The sequence below is a fragment of the Neopelma chrysocephalum genome, unplaced genomic scaffold (assembly GCF_003984885.1).
Source record: "Neopelma chrysocephalum unplaced genomic scaffold, ASM398488v2 Primary Assembly neopelma1_61b, whole genome shotgun sequence".
In the NCBI taxonomy this organism is placed as follows: Eukaryota; Metazoa; Chordata; class Aves; order Passeriformes; family Pipridae; genus Neopelma; species Neopelma chrysocephalum.
This window is the reverse complement of record NW_020897717.1, coordinates 5,401,654-5,418,971: the sequence shown is the minus strand read 5'-3', so window position 1 is coordinate 5,418,971 and position 17,318 is coordinate 5,401,654. Positions and strand designations below refer to the sequence as shown.

Genomic DNA, 17,318 nt, shown 5'->3' with positions numbered 1-17,318 from the left:
TAAAAAGGCTTTTAGGCATAACTATATGGAGAGATATATAAATAATATTAATTTCCCCATTTACTTCTCTAGCTGTTTTTGCAAGAATGAATGTGGATTAACATTGTTATCCTTTCCTAACAATTATCTTTCGCTACTCTAGCTAGTTTAGTTCTAAAAGACAGAGCCATTGACAAGGGAAAAAAGGGAACCTTCTCAGATTTTTCAGCTCAGCGGTGGTAATGTTGCACTGAGCACTAATGAGGGAACCCCCACTGTTTTGCCTGCTTTGTGACTTTTCTATTTCATAATTATTTTTAAAACGCAAAACGACATGAGGTAGCCTAGTCATGTCTCTACAACTTCCTGGTAGCTCAGTTCTTACTGCAGATGGCAATTTGTTCTTGTAACATATATGTCTCTCTGACCATTTTCATCTAATTTGTATGGGTTCTACCATTTCCTTTCTCTCTTTCAGGGACCTTGCTGTGTGTGAGCTGGGGGGTGGCATGACATGCTTGGCTGGGCTCATGGTAGGTCTTTTCTCAATTCCAATCCCATTCAGAGGAAGAAACAAAAGGAAAAATGTTCCAGTGCCTCCAACTGCTGGGTCAGAGAACTGTCAACAGCCTCAGCTGCGGTCAAGCTGCAGAGTCTTGAGAGACCTTCTAGATTGACTTGCTTTCGTATCATATTGATTTTATGGTTGCCTCGATGAGCAGAAACATTTTACCTCGGTGTAGTCAATATCTTTTGTTGTGACATTCCAGGCCACGTACGGTCTGTCTTTCATTGCCATAGCCGAAGCTTTTTTTTTTTCAGATTATAGTCCCATTTGCTAAGATACAGGAATAGCCTGGCGAATCACAGTTGGAGCACCATGATATAGCTGCTAATGTTTTGCCTGCATTATTACACCAACAAACATGATCCAGAGCTCTCGGTAATTAGATTCTTTTGAATTAGATTGGCCATTCAGGAGAGTCGTTCACCATTCTCTGGGTTCTGAGTCATGTATTCAGGAGATATTATGTAGCAGTGCAGTGCATTAGACAAGTTTTTATGTCTCTACAAATAAAAGCATATTGTTACACTGATTGGCATTTGACAAACCTGTCGCTCTTATACAATGTGTCGAGGTTACAGCCCAATGTGCGAGCATGTCAAAGCTCACAAAAAAATTACCCTTACAAAGCCATCTGCCTGCAATGCAAAGTTATATGAAGGGCATCAGGCAGTCAGACAGAAGCAAGCTGAAAGGCAGAGTGACAGCCTTGTATGATGGCTCTACTAGATAAACAGAAGCCCGCAAATGAAAGCCTCTCAGAATACCATCATCGGCTGTCACAATGCAATTACGGAACAGAATGATAGCAAGATAGAGGCTCCCGCAAATGGAATGATAAAAGTATTGACTGATTTGATTGAATGATTAAAATAATGCAGACATAAAATGAAAAAAGATTGAAGATTGTTACAGAGAAATAGGTGAGGAAGCATGATACTGAAGGCTTGTCACTCCTGTCTTCACTTCCACACAGACAAGCATATTTGCTCATTGTTTGCTGTGCTCTTTTTTTCAGGTTGCTATTTCTGCAGATGTCAAAGAAGTTCTGTTAACTGATGGAAATGAAAAGGCCATCAAAAGTATCCTTATTCAGATAGAAAACTGGTTTGTTGTGCTCGTTCCTTTTTACTGGCTGAGTAACAATCGATATAAAGACAGACAGCATGGGGTATATTAAGAAAAGTCCCCCATAAGTAATTAAAAAATAGATGTAGAATATCTTGAACAGACCTACAGCTTCCCCCATAATAAATGCCACATTTTCTTCTTTAATTAAAAATGCAGGTGTTGGTATAGAGCAAGTACAGTAGTAAATATATATCTTGTGGTTGAGTGCTGAAAGACTCGTGTGTGTATGCTGCACGTTACAGGAGGTATAGTAGTGAATCAAATCATTAGCTCCCCTTCATGTATCCTTTTTGTAGAGGAGCTAGATTTTTTTCCTGCTTTCAAATACTAGCCTATTAAAACATACCCAACATTCGTATATTGTCATAGTTTTCCCAGTGTATATTGAAATGTTTCATTGTTGCTGAGTTAAAACTGCCTACAAATTACCCATTTAGTTTGCTTAATCAATTATCAATTTATCATTATTTCTCTTGATGTAAGATTGCAAAACTCCTCTGTCCCTTGTAGAAAGTATTTTATTGTATTTTTTATACTAGATTAAATTGCTATCATGCCCTTCTAATATGAACATACAGTTCAGAAAATTGAACTGGACTTGGGCTAAGAGATAGAATGAGTGAGGATAATTTGTGGCCACATTAAATATCAGCACAGAACAAGAACAGATATATACAGTGAATACTAATAACCCTTAGAAATTGAGAGGGAAAAAAGGAAGATATCTATTTGCTTTTGTTCCTTGATAATCTTTCCATTTACATTTTTAAGGCAGGCTAATTTTTCAGGTTTTGGCCACTGCAGCTTCAGAATTATTTAGATTTGAGTTTTGTATGTATTTGAGAGCTAACATAATGAGTACTTAATGAAAAAAAAAAGTTAAACTAATCCATGGCTTAAATAAATTGCAGTTGCTGATGCCTGTTAAAACAGGAGACATTTGCAGTGCAATAATATTAGCTACTACCTTTTAAAAACACATTCTCAGAGGTAACTGAGTTAACTATAATTGCTTACAAGAGTTGAACAATTTCATGTTATAAACAGCCAATCCCAGATCATATCTGTTAAAACTTGAAGTTAGCCTGCTAAAAGTCTCCTTTTTTTTGAAAAGGCAAGTTCTCAGCTGTGTTTCAGGGATCCTTACTTTGTTAAATTCTAGCTTGTTAGACTTGTGTCCTAAGGAGGAAGTACTCATTATTCTGTGTATTTTAATCAGCACCACCCTTTCCAATCTTTCTTCCATGTCATTATGAAGATAAAAAATGTGGCAGCAAAGAATTGTTTCAAAACTAGCCTAACAAACAGTGTTGCACAGAAGCATAGGTGTTTAACAAAAGGTCATTTTACTCACAGAAACCTTCAGGTGGACTCAGTAATCATCAAGCCAGCAAATATCTTGCATAGCAGATTCCATAAAAATACCTGAACTTTTTTGAAATGTAGAAGTCTTTTATAGTAGGGAAAATTGGCAAGTGCCAAAAGTATTCACTCATTCTTTGGAATTAAATAAAAATGCTTTTATTCGTGAAAAAGATACTGTTAAAGTAATCTAATTATCACACCTTAGTTTTTGACAATATGTTTTAGAAATATCTTCTGTTTCCAAAAGTCCTACAAGAAGTCTTCATCTGTATTCACTCAGTGAATCCCTAGCAGGGAAGCCATTGGTGAACGGCTCTAACAGGAATTTATTTTTCTTTTTTAACATTTGATGCTCAGAAGGCTCAGCATTCAAAGTGCTTTTATTGTGTTGGATTTTACAATGGGCTTAATATTAGCAGGGTGCCAAAGTGCAGCAGGCTAAGAACTTTACCACGTATGTGGAATGTATTCTTAAAAGTGCACGTAATAAAATTTATGTTGCATTTTATGTGGTTTATGGATTTCAGTAGTAATTTTATGATCTGTCTTATGGTAATTTTCTTTTGCACTCTTTTGTATAGTGACTAGCTGTAACAGAAGTTTAGACTAAATTTAGATCTGTTTCAGCCACATCAGACTCACTGAAATCGGTAAGAATTTTAGGTGTAATTGGAAATAGCATTTGGGCCCAAGTGCCACTGACTACAAATGACCTATTTCTGCTAATTTCTATTATTGCTGATGGTACTTTTTAATTCTTTAGCATACCCAATTAAGGTAATGTGGGGTAAAATACTGTTTTCTTTTCTAGATTCTGCTCTTCAAGAATAGTTAATGCCTAGTCTTATGCTTTTTATGTAGGTATTATAGATTAAAATAATCTTGTTTTAAAATTACTGTTTATATCTTCCCTTTAAATTTCTTAGGAAGCTTAAATTACATGCCAGTCATACTATAATATTCAAAAATTACTTTCCAAAAAGTAAAAGTGGTTGTCAACAAAAAAGAAAAAAAATCCTTGTCAGAAGCCAGGAAATCACCAAGCAAGCCTGCTAATTATTCTTAATGGGCAAGATGAGCACATTAAGAAACAAATGAATACATCAGTGAAATGTAATTGAAAATCGACCTGGCAATAGTGCATTGCATCTGAGAATCTGCCTTTGTATTATCAACATCATCACAATTATTGTTGTTTTTGTTGTTGCTATCGCTATTCAGTGAGCATAACTAACAGCTTTGCTTTGCAAAATCTCAAGCTTTCTAGGATTTGATTTTTCTTTTAATTTTTGACATGCTTCCTATTGATCTCCATTTCGTACTGCCACGTGAAGTATTCACTATGTATGTTTTCAACATCTGTATTAGGATATGTTATTGAAATGTTAGAAGTTAAAACAATTTACAAATTAGTGAATTTCAAATAATTGTTGTCATTTTCACCCTCTCACTGTGAAATATATTGCTATATTTTATATTGATCCATGATCTTATGTATTATGTTTATGGAGGTTTTAAAAAGATATTATGATTTGAGTTGCTAATCCCTTTAAAAGACTTCACTCTAACTCACTGGTTTTCCTTATCATGAGCAGGTTTTAATTGATCAAATAGACCATTTATATAGCAAAATCAATAAAATAAAGACAGATGTTACTCCTTTTGCAGCCTTGTTCCAAACTTTATTGTTTGTTTAGTGTGTTTTATTCAAGTTCTTTCAGGATGATTTAAATAAGGAAAGTATTAAAAAGACATATCAAGTGAATAATAGAGCAAAGTTATCAGATTCATCCCCATTTGTAATTTTGGGTGATATGTGTTCAGACACAAATTTCCCAACTCAGGTAATATCTGTGACATAAGTCAGTCATCAACATCAAATTTTATTTCCTCAGAACACTGGAAGCATCTTTATTCAGTTTGACATGTCCAGATCCAAGGATGAGGTTCATTTTAGTAAAAATTCTCTCGTATTTCAGAGAGGCTGTGTACCTTCTGCCTTAGCTCTGTTTCACACCATGCACTAGTGACTTGAACTACTGTCTGAAAGCATCAATAATACAGAACATTGTTGCAGTGCACTATAATGGCCATTAAAATAAAGTGTATGGATCTTTCAACAGTCCTGGGAAATTTAGGTTAGAAGGGTCATGTTCAGCCTGAATGCCTGAAGACATGGGCTCATAAATTATTTAAAAAAGCCAGTGTTACCATGTTTATAACCATTATTAAGAGTTTTGCTCGGTTATATAATTTAAGTGCAGTGTATTAATTTATCAACAATGTTATTTCTGCATCCACTTAAAACCAGCATGCTTTGCTCATGAAGTTACTTATGCCTTCCTATTGCTTCACAGGTATAGACCATTCATTTACTACTTCTCATTACATATTGTGGAAAAGATTTAAAAGGCACATCCAAACTACAGAGATTTGTTTAAACCAGTTTTCTGTCATTTGATTTCTAGTTTTTTGCTTCAGAAAATAGCAGTTGTCTTTTCCATTGTTTGGATAGAGGCTTTCCTAAAATATCTTTTCTTAAATAACCAACTCTGTTAGGAAGGCCAATTATGTGATTTCAGCAAAGCAAATAAAAAGATATATCAATGATATTTCAAATTAGCCTGACACTAGTGTTCAGTTTTCTTATAAGAGCACTTTCAAAAAATTTGGCATGTTTTGGGGACCTAGAAACACCTTCCTAATTAGCGTCAGATTTCCTGTACCTTAAATAAAAAAGAGGGATCATTGGCAACCTTACCAAAACTGTCTAATATAATTTTTTATATTTGAGACTGAATCATTCAAATACATATGGATTCGCCTTGAGTGGCAATTAGTATTCTCATAGTTTTCACTTACTTGATATACCTTTTCCTTCCAATGGCTTTTCACTAACCACAAATGATTGATAATGAAGGTTATCTTTCTAGCAACAGATGGTTGGGCTCAGCTTCCCTTGAAACTTTTCTTTGATAGCCTTTGCTTTCACCTGCCTGAATGGCTCCCCAAATTTGTGACCTAATCTTGTAAACTACAAGAAGCTGAGACGTGAGGCTGAGGCAGTGTTGTGGCACCTAAGGGGAAGAAAAGGCATTTATTGCTTTGTACTCTTTTATGGTGGTTCCAAAACATTCTCAAGAAAGCAAATGGACTAGAAACTCCTTTGCCTATAGGTTAAAGTGATCCTGTTGTGTGTTGGAATCACCCAGACAGAGCCAGGAACAAATATGTGTGTCTTGTGGCAGGGCAGGTACTCAAAACCCATAAGCCTCCAAAATCTCAGCACTGGGATATAGCAATACAGTCAAAAGCAGCACAAACTAAACTGGACATTTAGTAACTGTGCTAAAAAAATTCAGTTAACCATGGTTTTAATTCTTATATTTGTAAATAATTGCCTTTAAATATATGTAAGGTATGGAAAGTCTTTTTTCAGTTCCCTCTATAGCTACAGGGCTAGAAATTCTTTAAATGAAACAGTAAATAGAGGTAGGCAATGGAGAGCAAATTGCTGCATAGATATATGGCTGGTGTGCTGGAGAAGTTAGCACAGATTAAAGAAGACTAAACAGATGAGAGACATTATGCAGGTATTATCAGTGGAAAAGAATGGAGTTTATTATTTTTATTATTGCTCTAGTTTTGTAGGTAATTCTTAACAATTATACCACAGATGTAAATGAGATCATCACAAGAAACCAAAATGCTGGAGTATTTAAGACTCAGAAAGTGTCAAGCCGGTAAGATTCTACTAAAATTTCTTCTGAAGATTCTGTTAAACTCTTTTACTGATTCTTGCATGTAATTCTGTATTTAATGTAGATGTGAAATGTATGCAAAAGTGTGAAAGTGTGACTTCTGTTACTGATGCTTGCACAGATGTATATATAATATAAGTAGGTAAGTGGTGCAAGACAGAAATTTAGAAGTATTAAAAAAAATTTAATTGCTTTTTAACATAGGAAATACAGCATGGTTATCTTGGTGACATAACCTCTCTTTATCTTCTTTTAATGTAGACTATGTCTCTTCAACCCCTGGTTCAGTGCATGGGTGAAATATGTCTTCTTCAGAGTCACCACTACCCATTGTACTGAATGGGTACCCATTGTACTGAAGGCTTGGAGTGTATTTACCTAAACCACCGGCAGGTTTCATTTTATATAGCTCTGAGAATTCAGGGTTGCAACAAATCCCATTTGCCCTCAGGTAGATGTTGTTGGAGCATCCATGGGAAGTTTTTTAGTCATCCTGTCTGTGCAATCCATATTGTGTTGTCACTGCAAGGACAGATAGGGAGCATGGGAACCAGGAGCAATGTGCTGGGGCCCTTCTCTAATTGACTATGACTTAAGGTGCAGGCTGCACCCAGCATTTTTTTCATAGTGCACCTGCTGTTTTGTCTCTGAGTTAGCCCTGATGGCACACTCTGGAGGGTGAGCATTGTAGAGGTGTAAAGACTTTGGTTTAAGATTGTCTCCAGAGCCTTTCGTACCCATCCTGTGGGTGGTGGCACTGAACTGTTTAACTGTCTGCTTCACTGAGGTATCTCCAGGTACAGTAGGGACTGGAAGTAGATGAAAAATTGAAGTGTGTTCATTTCTTGCAGTATTTTAAAAGCTAATTGTAAAGTACTTCATATTCATGGCATAGAGTTAAGAATAAGAAGATGGCTACCTAAGAGTAAATAGTGCACTCTTATTTGTGTGTCTAAATAATTTTTTTTGATGGCTCACATTCCATAATGGCTCTGAGTTCTTCTAAAAGTGACAAAAGTAAAGCTGAAAAAGGGCTGAGAAAAGCAAACTGTTAATGCAGGATAAGCTTACTAACATAGAGGGTTAAACCCATACAGTTTTAATGGCTATCATTCATGTCATTTAACCGTATGCTTATGGAGCCAACCTGTGTGGAGAAGTTCTTTTAAGTGAGCACTTAGGGGTAGAAAAATTCTGCCTTCATTAGAGTGTATGGACATATAACTTAGAGATACATCTCTGCATCCTAATAAGAGCCTGCCAAGTAGACAAAGGCCACATGGGCCCCAGCTCTTTCAGGTTTCATGTGTTGAACACCGTTTGTGGGCAGAACTCTTCAGACACTCTGCTGAGAAGAGGCTGTGTGGTATGTCCATCCAGAAGCTTAGATTTTTTAGATTTCCACTTGGTATGAGATTTCAGATTTCATCCCTTGTCAAGACTTCAAACCTGGTCTTTTAGATATCAATCAAAAGCACATTTTCTACACTGTCCTCATTTACATTTATCTAATGCTTAAGGTCATTTGTGATCATTTGAGTGTATTTCAGCATATGGAATCAGTGAATAATAGATTTCAGCCTCACGCTGTGAAGAAAGATTGTGTTTTTACAAGACATGATGTTGTTTACTGGGTGTTAATAATCACTAATTAATAAACATCTAGGCATCATAAAATGTGTATTTTAAGGAGTAAAAATGTAAAGTGTTTACCTTCTTGAGTGCAGTAGCATTTGGGGCCTTATTTGCATAAATAAAATAATTAAATTACAAAATAATATGAAGTACTATATGAAAACAAGGCTCATTATAATAAATGCTTGATTTGATTTTTAATTCCACATTCTTGAGGCTTTTTTAGTTTTGTTGTAACAGTATAAAGTTTTATAAAATGAGTATTCAAATGACTGTCTAATGGATTGATCAGTCCTTTAGATTTAGTAATGATGTGTGATGAAGACAGTAACAAAGTTATATGATCCCTTCTCAATGCCTTGAAGAAACTAAAAAGCTGATGTAAAATCTGAGATATTTCTGTAACCTTGATTCACTTTTCCTACAACTGAAAACCTTAGTTACATAATGGTTATGGGGAGAAAAAAAAGAGAAAAAAAACCCCAAAACAAAACAAAAAAAAGAAGAAAATGTAGTGTTTTGTAGGGAAGAATTCAACACTGGTGTGTGAAGTGGCATTCAGTGACTTCTTTTACATTGATCACATCTTGCAGGGAAGTGAATAAAGTGATGTATGTAAGTGACTTACTGCAACATCAATTTAATCTGGAGAAGGCATGTTCTTTGCTATAATGTGTCATTTGAACAGTGTCCGGTCTTGCAACTTTGCAGTGTCCAGTGCAAAGTTAAAAGATTTTTTCCATGTAAAGGTAATTCAGAATAGAGCCTTCTCAATGTGTCTTCTTACATCAGGATTTTGTACTCTTTTCCTTGCACATGGAGCAGAAATTATCAGTATGAGAGTCAGTTTGTGAGTGTTCCAGACATTTTAGTCTACGCTTGGAAAATATTCCAAAATGTGTATGGTGCAAAAAGGAACAATTCAGTATCAATCAAGAGAATTTAGATTAGGACAACCTGGCATACATTTCTTTATTTAGATTTATACAAAATGCAGTAAATGAACACTTATCTAGCTCTCTGCCAATTCTTGATTATTGTTTAAAAATACAGTAATATAAGCCAGATTTGGCAGTTTGTCATATTATGTTATAATGTAATAATAGATACATAGTAAACAGTGGATATACAATTCTATTTTATTTTTACATAAGAGTGTAAGCAAGTACATGTAACATCAAGTCAGTAAGAGAAATGCTTGTGGCAATGCATCCTTTGATTTGACTTGTAATAGTGTTATGACATACTCTTTATTCATTCTATAGTCAACTTTATAATCCACATCAAGAATGAATGACCATGTGAATAGAAGGGACAATTCCTTCTCCTTAAAGATTAACAGATAGGTTGTGATCTTCTCCAAGATTTTAGTGTTCCTTACAAATGTAATGAATTTACAAGCTTCCAGAACTAAACCTATAAAGAAAAAAAGTCTTTTGAAATACTAAATGGTGTCCAGTATAATAGTGGGTGAGGTGTCAATGACAGAGCACTGAATTTGTCTGATTCTGCTCTTACATTAATGGCCTCTTTCTCTGTGTCTGCCAACATGTAAATACTTTACCTACTGCAATGTTCTTCAAATATACCAAGTTTCTAAACTTCCAGATTTCAACGGGTCATGTAACAGGTTCCATCAACATGGGACAGCCTTAATGAAGTCTCTTTCTTTGTTTTCGTACATCAAAATGACCTGCATGTTGCTAAATTCAAACTTTTTAAAAACATATTTATTGAATTTGTTGTGTTTGTCATCTTAGCAACCCTAAAGAAATCCCTTTTGTTCCAATTACTTTTCCAGTCTCCTCATGTAACACTCTTCCATGACAGCATCCATTGGTAAGGAGGAAACTGCCAAAAGGAACATTTCCTGCTCTTTGATTGGAAAGAAAAAGCTCCTGGTTCCCGCTCACTTAATTTGATCATTTCATGTTTGTGTGGAAAGATACAATGAACAGGCTGTCTGCTCATCTCCATTGTGAAGTTGTAGCTCTTTATCAATCAGCTCAGGTGGAAACCATTCCGTACCTCTGATCATACTTGCCCTGCTCTATATCTTTTTCAGTTTCAATCTACTCATTTTCAGATGACTGTGATCAGTATTGCATTCAAATTGTGCATAAATAGATATATGTAGTGGAATAATTATGCTTTTTGTTCCCCTTCTAAAAATGCCTAACAGTGATTTGCTTTTTTCACTGCAGTTGAGCACAGCGCTAATAGTTTCATGACACTGTCTGTCACAACATCAGGAGCTTTCCAGTGATGGTCAGTTTGGAGACCTTCATTTTCTATATCAAGTGAGAATTATTTTTTCCGTTGTGCACTTTGCATTTATCCACACTGAATTTCTTCTGTCATTTTATTGTCCAATTACTCAGTTTCATCCTTCTGCAATCCTTCACAGTCTGCTCTTTTCCTCACTGTCTTGAATGGCTTCTTAACATCAGCAAACTTTGCCACCTCAGTGCTCATCTCTTGTAAACATGTTGAATAGAACAGGTCCCAGGGGAACTCTGCTGATTATCTCCCTCCACTGTGAGAATTGACCGTTTGCTACTACCCTGTTCCCTGTCTTTTGTTCTATTATTTAGCCATGTCAGGACTCTTGTCCAGTGACAGTCTGTTTTCCTAAAATGTTGTTAGTGAGGGTCCTTGCTAATAGCTTTTTGGAATCAGAAGCAGGCTGTGTTACCCAGATCACCCTTTCTGAATACTTGTTGACATCTTGGAAGAGCTCAAGGTTTATAAAGCAGGACTTCTTTTACCGAAGACGTACCAAAAAAAGCTTCTGTGGTGAAATGTCTTCAGTTTCTTCTATAGTGAAGTAAATTTTTTGCACTGATGCAAAGAATTAATTTAACCTCTCTGAAATGTTGTTATCCTCTGTGAGTGCTCATTCTTTATCTCAATTATCAGCTGGCAGGAAGATTTAGCAAAACAAAAACGAAAGGAAGAGTACACTCATTTTTTACCTGCCTAATTTTATTATTATATTTAATTTTCCAAGTCTGTGATTATTTCTTCAATTGGGTACAACTTCAGCTTTTGGAGGAATGACATCTTGTTTCTAATAACCTTTTTTACTGTTTAGCCATATCAGCTGACTTTCACAAACTTCCAAGCCTCTCCTATTTATGTATTTCACCCAGTTGTGGTGACTTAATAAAGGATATTTTAAATTGCATTGTAGCTTTGTCTATCTTCTTTATGGGGCCAGATGAGAATACATAAAGAGAAAAAACTGAAAAGTTAGCAAGCTTTGTAAAGAAATTCCTATGTGTTTGGAAAAACAGGGAGAAAAGCTAGGTGTTAGCTGAAAGTATAATGTATTATTTTAAATAATTCTTGCTCAAATGTTTTACTATTTTGTGATGGTCTCCTGTTAGCTTAAAAAACATGCTATTGGTAAAACTATTCCTCTGGTACTCTCTTGGGCTGTACAAAAAGATTAGGGGGAAACCACTGTTATGAGAAGACTGAGATCTTTCTTCCCAGGGCTTTAAAGGAAAATGTCTTTGAGGTGTTAGAATCAAAGATTTTTTTTTTTTTATTCCTATGCTGCCTTTTTACCCATCATTTTAGCCAATTTTTACATTGTTTCCTAGTTTCTGTTGTTACCATTGTAGCTTTGTCTGCCCTTCCTTGTCTGCCTTGACTCTACCTTAATATGCAGTCATCAAGTACATCTTGCATGCTTTCAGTAGGTTCTCTCCTTCACAGGCACTTGCTGCTAATCTTTGCCATGACAAACTTTAAATGTTGACAACATACTGCTTACAGTGTTATCCTTGTTTATTTCATTCATATTCAGTTAATAGTTACTCAAACATTAACCAAGGATACTGAAAACGTATGCGGTTCAGGAAGGGGGCAGAGGAGTGAATCAGGGTCTGGAAATGAGAGAGTTAAAGAGCTTTGTTTACTTTACTTGTCAAAGAAATGACTTGATTGTTAAGAAATGAATTGATTTTGCTCTGAAAGTCTCATATGGAGAAAAAACCCTTTAACAGAAGATCACTCTTTAATCTAGCTTACAAGTACCTAACAAGATGTAGAAATTGAAGCTAGGCAAATTCAGTCTAGAAAAAAATTAGATTTGACAGAATGATAATACATTAGAACATCTTTCCATGGGAAGTGGTAGTTTCTTAAGCAGTGAATGTGTTTGATTCATGGGTATTTTTCTGAAACACATGTAATAATTTCCTGAGATATATGGCCTTGATACAGAAATTTGAAATCTTGAATGTTTATTATGGTCCCTCCTGCCCTCAGAATTTAAGCACCTGTGAATTGCATCTTCTCTGCTGTTTTTGATTTTTCCTCCATTCAGCCCTTCTGGACCTGCCTGGTTCACATTCTTGTTTTTTTTTTCTTCTGATTCCCTTGATTATCCTCCCCATATTCATGGATAGACTGTTTTCCACAGAGCAAGAAACTGTCTTCTTTTCCTTCATATTTTTACACAAATCACTGATCCTACTGGTGTGATTGTGCCACCTGTGTTTATGCTGTCTTGCACTTTGAAATTATGTATTTTTTTATACTGTATCATTCTGCATTAGAATTTGAGAACCATCCATTTTTTTGAAAAATGTACTACATGAACCTTGCTAAAAACAGTAGTCAGTCTCCAAATAAAGGCTGATTTAGAATGCATTGATGTAGGGGAGGGATGTGAGAAGGCAAATTCACAACCGCCACTGGTATTTTTTTATTAATAGCATTTTTATACAAAATATTCTCACTTCTTTTAAATAAATAGCCACACTTGTACTGAATTCTGGGTTGTGATGTGTCAACAAAATGGAAAAATTTATTCTACAACAGTCGTATTTACATGCAACATTAATGATCTCCAAAATGGAAAAAAATTATTCCACAATAGTTGTATTTATATGCAGTGCATTAATTATGTCCCAAAAATTTAGTAGCTTTTGATACACAGCAAATGTGTGTTAGGACTGTTATTTTTGAAGAGAAAACTGTTATGTTCCCATCTGAATTTTAGCAAAATATGTTGTACAAAATGAGAGAGAGAAAACATGTTCTTAGAATAAGGAATAAGGGAAGTGTATAACTTTATCATACATTTCTAGAAAGAAACTTTTGGGCAAGAAAACCTAGATAGGGTCATAGAATATCTCAAGTTAGAAAGGGCTGATAGTTGGTTTTGGTGGTTTTTTTCTTCTTTTGTATTACCATGTTAATGTGGTTGGGTTGCATCATGAATTGTTATACCAGACATTGTATAAACACAGAGCAAAAAGGCAGTTTGAGTTAGAGAATCTGTGGTCTAAGACCGGAGATAGATATGGTGAGGAAGGATAACAAAGATAACTGAAGTCAGCATGATTGACAGAGTTGGAGGCACAAGAGCAGCCTTGCCTCTTCTCGGTTTTTGTGGGTGCTATTTTAAAGGACAGTTTCAAGGATAATGGAGTAAGTCTGTGAATGTTTGTGGATAACATAGTGGAAGAAAATTTTACAGGTCCTTGCTTGAAAAGTTAAGTGGAAGATGTAGGCTGACATTAGGGCTGATTAAAGAAGGGACTTGTGCTTTTAATATTGAATGAGAGATAAAAAATAGGGAAGTGAAGCATTTGGAAAAGACAACTTGCAACTTACCTGGAGGAGTACAGAGAAAAGTGACAAGATCAGGGTTGTAGGCAAGAAAAACAACCTTTGCAGCAGCCTACTGAATAAATATTAATATGGCAAGACTGCTTTTTCCAAAAGCAGAGAGAACACTATTGTGATGTTTGGATATAAGTGATGATGACATGGTCAAGAGTTTGAGTGGATTGGTAAGAAACTTCTTAGAGATGCTATGCAGAGAGAATAAGCAACACAGCTGAGTATGTCTATGTACAGAGAAAGGTGTAAGCTAAGTATAGATTACAGACTGGAATTAATGGTTATGTCCAAAGGGATCCAGAAAATGTGGTCACACAATGCCTTGTGGTACATTAGAGGTAATGAGCTTCTCACTCAGGCTGTGAAAAATATTGAGTTAAGAGTCTGTATACACAGTATAAACTGGAGAAATGGGTAGTTTGGTTTAGCTTTTATGGATGAGATAGCCCAGAAAAAAAATTCAGAGGAAGAAAAGCTTGAGGTGGAACACTGTAAAATTATCAGAAATGTGAGAAAGGTTTGAAGGTAACCTTTAGAAGATCACATTTTAAAAATTATAAGAGACAAAAAACAAACAAACAAACAAAACCCAGAGGAATTAAAAATTGTAAAGAATAGCAAGATTTTACTGGGCTGAAGAGAGAAAAAATGTATAGGAGAGTTCAGATTTTGAGCCTATCCGAGGAAAATCATGGATATGCTTTGACAAGAGCAGATAAGTGACATGGAAGGTGCTGAAACCTGCAAAGACATTGTTAGAAGAATGTGTCCATCAGCAATTGTAAATATCATATTCAAAATACTTAGAAATTTAAGAGGAAAAGAAGAATGGTCGATATATGGGGTACCTGTGGTTGAAAACTTAACTTTGCTCCCTTCAAACCAGGTATGCACTGTAGGGAGTGAGAAAAGGGATAAGAATACAAAGCAAAGTGAAGCAGTTAAAGTAAGAAACACAGGCAGAGAAATAAGAGCAGCCTTATGAGAATATAATAGGAAAGATGGGGAAATTATAGTAGGGAAATTTGCAAGACTCAGAGGAGTTGTAATGATAGGTGTACACATTGCCTCTTATCGCTAGATTAAAATCCATCTTCTTGATCTTTATACGAAACTAAGGAATCTCAAACAGAGATCAAGGTGTGGAGAAACATCCTGATGATGCCTTTTGTTAATGTGTTAATGACCTTGCTTGGTTAATGTCATAGAAAAAGTCATATAAACCCCCAGACAAAATCTTTTACCTGAACCTGTATACTTTCCAGTGATAATGCTTTTCAGAGACTGAAGCTTAAATTAAAATATGAAAAGAAGAGGTGGGTAGATAGGGGTTCTTGGTAGCTGCTCATCTGCTAATTTGGACTATTTTTTTAATCCTTATTAAAACTACTAATACATTTTGAAGCAAGTAAGGCTTTTGTGTCTTTTGTCCTTTTCTTCTAATTTTGATTTTTTGTCTTTGTCTCCACAACTACTTTTCTCCTAATTTGAGAGCTACTCTAGCCTGTGCCATTCATCACAAGAACATCTCAAAGCGACTTGGAAATGTTTCAAGTTTTAACAATCAGAGACTTAACCTGTTTTTTCTCATAGAAGTTACCTGCCTAGACACACTAGGAAGACAAACACTGAATAACAGAAGTTGAATAATAATAGTACTGAAGAATTTTGCATGAGAAATAAAACCCTGGTAAAATCAGGTCTTTTGTTGTAGATTGCTGAGATACTTTACCAGTGTAAGGAGAAGAGTGTCGACATATGTCAGGCTATCCTCCCTAAATTAGAATTACTGTACAGGGGAAACCTTGGCTGCTGTAACTATCCCTGCAACATTTGCTATTTTCTTGTGCCTTTTTTCTTTCAGATACATGGGGCTATTTGGGGGTATGTTTTTGTTCTTAAAGTCTCTATTTTCTTACTTGATCTTTTTGTTCTAGTATCATAATTCTTCTAACTTGATCTAATCACATTTTCTGGCTTGCTTGTCAATATAAGATAAATCGGGGGGGGGGGAAGGAAGAATTGCTTTGATTGTTTGTGTTGTGTGGGTTTTTTTGCTGAATTTCTTGCTTTAGAGTGGTGTAAAGTTGACAGCCTAGGAAACTAAAGCATCAGTACATCTTTTCTCAGCCTATTTTGATAGTATGCTTTATCCCTGACCTGCAAAAGCCATCTCTGCATGTGAGAGGGTAGTTCATTCTCCATAGCTCGTTCAGTCCTTGTCCTTTTTGCTAGGAGTACCATCAAGATTGCTAATTATAGTAATAGGTTTGTGATGTGGGTACTTCTCCTCTGAAAACTGGTGAAATTCATTTGATACAGGCCATAAAACAGTCATTTGTGGGTACCAAGTTTCAGCCACCATCACTTTGACCCAAGCAGTAGCTAAATAGTGCAGTAGTGTTTTTCCCTTGCATCCTATTTCATTTTTAATGTTCTCTGTAGCCAAAAAGAGCTCCCAACTGTTTTGTATTTCTACTGTGTTTCAGACTCTTTTCTGCTGAAACTCTGGTGCCTATTTTCAATTGTAAGAAACTAAACCTGCATCAGTTAAATAAACCAGCACAAAATAATATCAAGAGTGAGCTTTATACAACCTTAAATATGTTGGTTTGTTGTTTGGGTTTTTTTTACAAAAAAGCCATTGAAGGTGTGGCTTGGACAGAAACAGAGAGTAAAGCATTTTTTTCAAAATTACAAAATTATTTCAGTTGTTAGTACTGTAGCACTTTCCCTCAAAAGAAAGGCATAAAGATATTATAGCTTTAAAACTTACTTTGCTGGAAGAAAAGTGGCTTGAGAAAGAAAATGGCTTATGTCAACTACTTTAGCATCACTGGAAAGGAACAAGAAGGAAATATAAACAAGGCTTGCATTTTCTTCATGTTGGCACTAAACATGATACATGCGATTTAAGAGACTTTTTGTGGTGTGGTATTTTTGCACTTCTACTTTTTTAAAGGAAATTTCATAAAAACTGAGATTTTCAGATTTCTGTTGCTACCACTTTTCTGGGTTTCCTAGCAGTGCTTTTCTTTAAATGGAAATGCAATCAGTCCTTACTTCATGGTGCCTTCAGTGTTTCTTTCAGGTCTGACCACTAAGGCCAAGAGTCACCTCCTCAGTAATTCGTAAAAAAATTATTGTTCCCTGCCCCCTTACTACATATGGATTCATGCACTTAGATACATACACCTCTTTGCCTTTTTCAGGGTTGTTTTGCCATATTACTGGGTTTTTCT

General features: G+C 35.5%; 1 protein-coding gene across 2 annotated transcripts in view; it reads left to right on the top strand.

The window, feature by feature from the left end:
• The window catches only part of CAMKMT (calmodulin-lysine N-methyltransferase), a 217,984-nt gene that overhangs the window by 173,661 nt on the left and 27,005 nt on the right, over positions 1-17,318 (top strand). For both annotated transcript variants that reach the window (XM_027681985.1, XM_027681986.1), the window contains exons 5-7: positions 458-512; positions 1,563-1,626; positions 6,717-6,783. In XM_027681985.1, the coding sequence (XP_027537786.1) occupies positions 458-512; positions 1,563-1,626; positions 6,717-6,783 (186 nt within the window). The remainder of the gene's footprint in view (positions 1-457; positions 513-1,562; positions 1,627-6,716; positions 6,784-17,318) is intronic.